Raw genomic sequence first — 7,862 nt, forward strand, 5'->3', positions numbered from 1 at the left:
GCAGGTGATGGGGCTTTTTCCATTGACTGTGAACCGCTCTCCGCTGGTGTACTATGTTGGGGTTCAGGCTCTGGCTGAGCCTCTTGTGTAGGGTTATCTGCTGCTGCCAGTGCAGGTTCGGTGGGGCCCTCTGGTATTGGGGTTGCAAGTACTGGATTCAGTGCTGGTACTGGTTCTGGTGCTGGTTGTTCCACCGGTTCCGGTTCTGGCACTGGCTCTGTCTGGGTCTCTGGGACTGGATCCACTACTGCTATTGCAGACGTTGGCATTGGGTCCGGTTCCATCACCTCTGACTGGGTCCTGGTAGAAGTTTCCGGAATAGAGCTAAGTGTGATAGCTTGCTTAGCCTGGCTGTTAGTGACCACTCTCAACCTCTTGGCTAGCTTCACATGATTGGCCAAGTCTTCTCCCAACAGCATGGGGATGAGATAATCATCATAGACTGCAAAAGTCCACGCTCATGACCAGCCCTTGTACTGAACCGGCAACTTGGCTGTAGGCAAGTCAAAAGAGTTTGACTTGAAGGGTTGAATCATCACTTAGACCTCTGGGTCGATTAAATTGGGGTCCACTAAGGAAGCAGGGATAGCCGACACTTGTGCTCCGGTGTCCCTCCATGCTGTGACCTTCTTCCCGCCCACACTCACAGTTTCCCTCCGCTCTGAGGGTATTTGGGAGGCATCTGGGCCTGAGGACCTCTGGTGTGATTCCAGTGCAATGAACTGTAATCTGTTGGGGTCCCTGAGGCAGTTGGCCTTTACATGTCCCGGCTTGTTACATTTAAAACATCGTCCAGCTGACCGGTCTATGGGGCGAGGTGGGTTGCTGGAGAACGGTGTGCTGGGATGATAAGATGTCTGGAGTGTTCCTTGGGGTGTAGTTGGGGCCTTGGCTGCCCCCGGTAGTAGGGTGTGGTCTGAGGTTGTCCCTTTTGGTATCCGCTCCAACTGTGACCAGGGTTGTTCCTCTCCCCTCCCTCCACCCGTTTTGTTCCGGCTTGCCCCGCCTCTTTGGTGGTCTGGGACTGCTTGTATTGATCGGCATAAGAAGCAGGACTTCCTGCTGAGTTCATATTCTTATCCCATAAACACTGTTTTATATCATCCTTGGACATACTCAGTAATTGCTCCTGTATCATCAAATTTCGTATTCCTCCAAAGCTAGTTACATCCCATCCGTTGAGCCATTTATCAAATAGATCTGTCATCTGGTTTACATAAGCCACATTACTTAGTCCAGGTCCTCTCTTAAGGGCTCTAAATTTAACTCTGCAAGTTTCAGGTATAACTTGAAATTGTTTTAAAACCAAATCCTTGAATTTATTATAGTGAGAAGCCTCCTCAATAGGCATCTTATTGAATATGTCCAGAGCTCTTCCAGTCAATTTTGCGACCAATGTGGTCATCTTGTGAGCTTCAGGAATTTGATGGAGTGTGCACAGTCTCTCAAAGGTGAGAAAATATTCAGCAATATCACTGGATTCATCGTACTGTGGACATAGTTGCTCCCATTTGTGGATTGTTGGGGAAGGATTGTTAGGGTTATTCGGTATATTCTGCTGAGCCTTTGCCTTCTCCATCTCCAGTGCATGCTTCCTCTCTTTGTCCTTCTCCTCCTCAGCATGCTTCCTCTCTTTTTCCTTCTCTTTTTTCCTTTGCCTCCATTTCTCTCCTGTGGGCAGCCCCCATTTCTTTTTCTTTTGCCTCCATTTCCATCTGTCTGAGTTCTATCTGTCTTTCACGTTCCTTTTGTCTTTCCCTCAGCCTCAAATCTGGCTAATTCCAGCTTCTGTTGAATAGTGCATTCTGCCATCCTAACCTCTCTGTTTTTAACTAACTTTACACCAAAGAGTTAGAAAGAAAACCAAACAAAAAAATCTGGCTTGTAAAATGTTGCTGTGCTGTAACCTGATACTTTTGTCTCTGATAGTTGTTCTCAGCCTACAAAAAAATCCTTTTGTTATGCCTGCTGCTCTGTCCCCCAGGCAGAGAGACAGAATCAACAGCTGCAATCACCTTTTACAAAACCTTTTAAAATCCTGCTGTGCTTCTGGTTCAAAATGATCCCACCTCTGCCACCATGTCAAGGTTCCTTCATAGAATCATAGAATATCAGGGTTAGAAGGGACCTCAGGAGGTCATCTAGTCCAACCTCCTGCTCAAAGCAGGACCAATCCCCAACTAAATCATCCCAGCCAGGGCTTTGTCAAGCCTGACCTTAAAAACCTCAAAGGAAGGAGATTCCACCACCTCCCTAGGTAACGCATTCCTGTGTTTCACCACCCTCCTAGTGAAAAAGTTTTTCCTAATATCCTACCTAAACCTCCCCCACTGCAACTTGAGACCATTACTCCTTGATCTGTCATCTGCTACCACTGAGAACAGTCTAGATCCATCCTCTTTGGAACCCCCTTTCAGGTAGTTGAAAGCGGCTATCAAATCCCCCCCTCATTCTTCTCTTCCACAGATTAAACAATCCCAGTTCCCTCAGCCTCTCCTCATAAGTCATGTGTTCCACTCCCCTAATCATTTTTGTTGCTCTCCGTTGGACGTTTTCCAATTTTTTCACATCCTTCTTGTAGTGTGGGGCCCAAAACTGGACACGGTACTCCAGATGAGGCCTCACCAATGTCGAATAGAGGAGAATGATCAAGTACCTTGATCTGCTGGCAATGCCCCTACATATACAGCCCAAAATGCCATTGGCCTTGGCAACAACAGCACACTGTTGACTCATATCCAACTTCTCATCCGCTATAACCCCTAGGTCCTTTTCTGCAGAACTGCCTAGCCATTAGGTCCCTAGTCTGTAGTGGTGCATGGGATTCTTCCGTCCTAAGTGCAGGACTCTGCACTTGTCCTTGTTGAACCTCATCAGATTTCTTCCCGACTCTGAACTCTCGGGTACAGATGTGGGGACCTGCATAAAAGACCCCCGAAGCTTATTCTTATCAGCTTAGGTTAAAAACTTTCCCAAGATACAAACTTTGCCTTGTCCTTGAACCATATGCTGCCACCACCAAGCGTTTTAAACAAAGAACAGGGAAAGAGACCACTTGGAGTTTTCTTCCCCCAAAATATCCCCCCCAAGCCCTACACTCCCTTTCCAAGGGAAAGCTTGATAAGAATCCTCACCAATTGGTTCAGGTGAACACAGACCCAAACCCTTGGATCTTAAGAACAATGAAAAATCAATCAGGTTCTTAAAAGAAGAATTTTAATTAAAGAAAAAGTAAAAGAATCACCTCTGTAAAATCAGGATGGTAAATACCTTACAAGGTAATTAGATTCAAAACATAGAGAATCCCTCAAGGCAAAACCTTAAGTTACAAAAAGACACAAAACCAGGAATATACATTCCCTCCAGCACAGCTTATTTTACCAGCCATTAAACAAAAGGAAATCTAATGCATTTCTAGCTAGATTACTTACTAATTTACAGAAGTTCTGAGGTTGCATTCCTGATCTGTTCCCGGCAAAATCATTACACAGACAGACGAACCCTTTGTTTCGCCCCCAGGTTTGAAAGTATCTTGTCTCCTCATTGGTCATTTGGGTCAGGTGCCAGCTAGGTTACCGTAGCTTCTTAACCCTTTACAGGTGAAAGGGTTTTGCCTCTGGCCAGGAGGGATTTTATAGCACTGGATATAGAAAGGTGGTTACCCTTCCCTTTATATTTATGACAGGACCTCTCTGAGTTCTCTGATGTTTACGTGTCAGGAGAGCTCTTCATAGAATATCAAGGTTGGAAGGGACCTCAGGAGGTCATCTAGTCCAACCCTCTGCTCAAAGCAGGACCAATCCCCAGTGTTTGCCCCAGATCCCTAAATGGCCCCCTCAAGATTGAACTCCCAATCCTGAGTTTAGCAGGCCAATGCTCAAACCACTGAGCTATCCCTCCCCTGCAATAGTAACATCAAAGAGTACTATATCTAAGATCTTGATGACTAGTTCCTCACCTGACCAGGGACTTGAACACTGGACCCTCAGATTAAAAGTCTGATGCTCTATCAACTGAGCTAGCCAGGCTCTTCCTGAGACCACAGGCCCTAGGTACTGAGGTGAGCTCCCCGACCTAGATCAGATGCGTCCAAAATTAAAGACACTGAAGGCTGCGGGGGTAACAAAGGGAATGCCTGCAGTTACTGACTGCAGGTCCTTCCACCAGTAAAGGGAGGTGAAGACTAGGGTAGGAACTGTAAGCACTGAGTCCAAGTGGATTTGGTGAGCATACCGAGGCCAACCAAGTCTGCAGGGGTCTGCGGTGGAGCCTTGAGTGATGTACCACCTAAGTGCATGTGACCATGTGTTCCAAAAGTTTGAGGCAGAACCAGGCTGTCGAGATGGGGTGAGCTTGACCTTGGATATCAAGATCCGATGTTGTCCATAATCAAGCCTCTGGAAGGGAGGCTTTGGCCTGGGTCAAGTCTAGAACTGCCCAAATAAACTCTATTCTCTGGACTGGAGTGAATGTTGACTTTTGCTTGTTTATCAACAGGCCCAGTGCTCAGAAGGTGGCTTTGGCCAGGCTGATGCTGTTCTTCTCTTGAGTCATTGAGTGTCCCTTGATTAGCCAGTCGTTGAGGTATGGGTAGACAAAGGCGTCTACCATCACCATGCATTTCGTAGAAATCCAAGGGGCTGCAGACGGACCAAAGGGGAGGATGGTGAACTGATAACGGGTCTGGTTTATGATAAACCTGAGGAACCTTCTGTGGACTCGGAAGATGACAACGTGGAAATATGCATCTTTCAAGTCGAGGCCGGTCCCCTGGATCCAGGGAGGAAAAGATGGAGGCCAAGGAGACCATGCAGAACCTCAGTTTCATGAGATAACTGTTGAGGTGACGCAGGTCCAGGATGGGTCAAAGATGCCCTTTGGCCTTCAGGATTAGGAAATACCTGGAGTAAAACCCCTTCCTTCTCAAATTCTGGGGCACCTCCTCCACAGCTCCTACCTGTAGGAAGGCTTGTACCTCTTGGGCTAAAAGTTGCTCATGGGATGGGTCCCTTAAGAGGGATGGGTAGGAGCACATTGAAGGGTGTAACTGTCCGCCACGATACTCAGCACCCAGCAATCCGAGGTGACGAGGGACCATGCCGGGCTGAAGTAGGAGAGTTGGTCCAAAAACAAAAATGGGGAGGGGGAGCAGGATCCGAGACAGGAACGGATAAATAGTGCCCTCAGGCACACCTTCAAAAGCTCTGTTTGGGGCATCCTGGGTATCTGTGTGACCCCAGTAGTGTGGCTGAGGTGGATTGGGGTGGTTTCCTATGCCCCTAACCCCTGCTCCTTTTCTCGAACAGGATCTGACGCAGTAGTGAAGTTGAGAAGCGGGCTGGTTGCTGGGGCCTGAAATGCTTCCTCGAAGTAGCCGGGGAGTAGAGGCCCAGGGATCTGAGAGTGGCCCTGGAGTCCTTCAGACCATGGAGCTCTGTGTCCATTTTGCTCTGAGAAGAGGGAGATACCCTCGAATGGGAGGTCCTGGATATACTGTTGGAGCTCCAGTGTAGCCCCGAGGGTTGAAGCCAGGAGCATCGCCTCACAAACACTGCGGAAGCCATCGTTCTGGCTGCTGGGTCAGTTGCATCCAGAGCTGCTTGGAGTGAGGCTCTGGCTACAGTTTTCTCCTCCTCTAACAGGATGGAAAACTCTTGCCTGGACAGGTGAAACACAGACCCAAACCCTTGGATCTTAAGAACAATGAAAAATCAATCAGGTTCTTAAAAGAAGAATTTTAATTAAAGAAAAAGTAAAAGAATCACCTCTGTAAAATCAGGATGATAAATACCTTATAGGGTAATTGGATTCAAAACATAGAGAATCCCTCGAGGCAAAACCTTAAGTTACAAAAAGACACAAAACCAGGAATATACATTCCCTCCAGCACAGCTTATTTTACCAGCCATTAAACAACAGAAAATCTAACGCATTTTCTAGCTAGATTACTGACTAATTTAACAGAGTTGGAAGGCTTGCATTTCTGATCTGTTCCCGGCAAAAGCATCACACAGACAGACAAAACCCTTTGTTCCCCACCCCCCCTCCAGATTTGAAAGTATCTTGTCCCCTCATTGGGCATTTTGGGTCAGGTGCCAGCAAGGTTACCTTAGCTTCTTAACCCTTTACAGGTGAAAGGGTTTTGCCTCTGGCCAGGAGGGATTTTATACACTGTATACAGAAAGGTGGTTATCCTTCCCTTTATATTTATGACAGTCCTTTTAAGACAGTCTCTGAGCTGCTAATAGCTTTGGATTCGAAAGCAAGTGAGAAAGCCTCTGTGTGAATGCAAATTACCTAGCTGATGGGGGAAGAAGAGAACTGCCCATTAGTGGCAGCACAAAGGAGCTGCAAATAATAAATACATCTGGTCAGCAAGCAAGCTACTAGAAGACTCAGATTATGGCCCTTCAGGAAAGGGAGGTGAAAAAACAAGTCAAGCCTGAAAATAAGGGGGACAGGCTAACTCTAAGGGGTGTGTGTGTGTGTATACAGTGCTGAAATCTAAAACTGTCTCTCTCAGCTATTACCCAAGAATAAACTTAGAGCTTGGTACAGCAGAGAAACTATTGCAAACCTGGTCTGTTGTACAAGAGGGGAAACTGAGGTACACCACCTCATAAATTTCATAAAAGACCAGTGAGTGGGGTAATTCACTAGCCTGACTATAGAACAAAATAAGGACAGCCTGGAGGTAATTCTTCTGTTTTTCCTGCAATTAGCAAGGAAATTTGTAAAAGTAAGTGGTGCTATTATTAAGCAATAATCTGTCCCCACCAGGGGGATGAACATTGTTTCTTTTGTTTTTCAGACATTCTACAAGCAAGTTGGTGCCAGCGGAAGAATAACCCAGGATACCAAGAATCTATGTTTTGTATTGTTTGTCTGTGGTGTTTGTCTTGTTGCTAGCATTGCTGTGTTTCAAAAAACAAAAAACCTCATGATGTGGGTGGGGATGGCTTCAAAAGGCTAACCTGGGGGGGAAGATGTGTAAGGGGATGCAAAATGCTCAACTGGGAGGCCAGCACCTGTGTAATAGCTACCATGGTACCTGGAAATGGAATGGCAACTAAGGAGGGCCCTACAAGCCCTATGGGAATAATGAGAAGGGGGGGAGCTCACTGGGAATCAATGGAGTGTGAAATCATGTAAATCCAGAGAAGATGTTTGGATGTGCTCCTCTCCTATGACTATGGAGGAGCAGGATCAATGGCCTATGTCAAGGGGTGGACAATTGGGTGTAAGTGAGCTGTAGCTCATGAAAGCTTATGCTCAAATAAATTTGTTAGTCTCTAAGGTGCCACAAGTCCTCCTTTTCTTTTTTTGTATAAGGTGTTTTGCTGGAAATGTACATATTACTAGAAGGCACAATTACACCATGCCATAATCAAGCTATACATATCTACATGCTGCTATCTGGACTTTGGTGCACAAATGGATCTGTAAATCGTATTGCTGTGAATAATCAAACCAGGGCATACGGCCTGATTCCATACCAAGTGGTTACGTTGGTTTGCACAATAACCCATTTCTCTGTGGACATTGAATGGACTTATAATATGGACGAAAGCATGCAAAACATGCAGGGGCAGCTTGTTGCAACTGCCAGCAAGTGGACACATTAAGATCTTGACCCTGTCAAATGAGGAGAGGCAGTGTTTTGGTGGTGGCTCGAATGTTGAACCATACTGCAGTGGTCAAAACTCAGTGTTGCTGTGGATTATCATAGCAGCTGGTGTATTGTTAACTGTACTTGTGTTACGTTCATATGGAGATAACCTATAAGTAATGTAGTAAGCCCTCCCCCACAGTGTACTAGACAACCGGTACCCAACCTTGTCAGGCCCACTATAATGGGAAGT

At 46.3% G+C, this 7,862-nt stretch overlaps 1 protein-coding gene and 1 non-coding gene across 3 annotated transcripts in view; one reads left to right on the forward strand and one right to left on the reverse strand.

The window, feature by feature from the left end:
* BRD4 (bromodomain containing 4) overlaps window positions 1-7,226 on the forward strand; it is a 248,487-nt gene extending 241,261 nt beyond the window's left edge. The window contains exon 18 of one of the 2 annotated variants that reach the window (XM_038378595.2): window positions 6,812-7,226. In XM_038378595.2, coding sequence (XP_038234523.2) covers window positions 6,812-6,973 — 162 coding nt within the window. In that variant the 3' untranslated portion in view covers window positions 6,974-7,226. Of the gene's footprint in view, window positions 1-6,780 lie in introns of both variants that reach the window. The other variant, XM_038378596.2, reaches the window with a different exon arrangement.
* TRNAK-UUU lies at window positions 3,956-4,028 on the reverse strand. The gene has a single exon. It is a non-coding gene; the product is annotated as a tRNA-Lys (tRNA).
* Window positions 7,227-7,862: the final 636 nt, after the last annotated feature.

The sequence above is a fragment of the Dermochelys coriacea genome, chromosome 20 (assembly GCF_009764565.3).
Source record: "Dermochelys coriacea isolate rDerCor1 chromosome 20, rDerCor1.pri.v4, whole genome shotgun sequence".
NCBI lineage: Eukaryota > Metazoa > Chordata > Testudines > Dermochelyidae > Dermochelys > Dermochelys coriacea.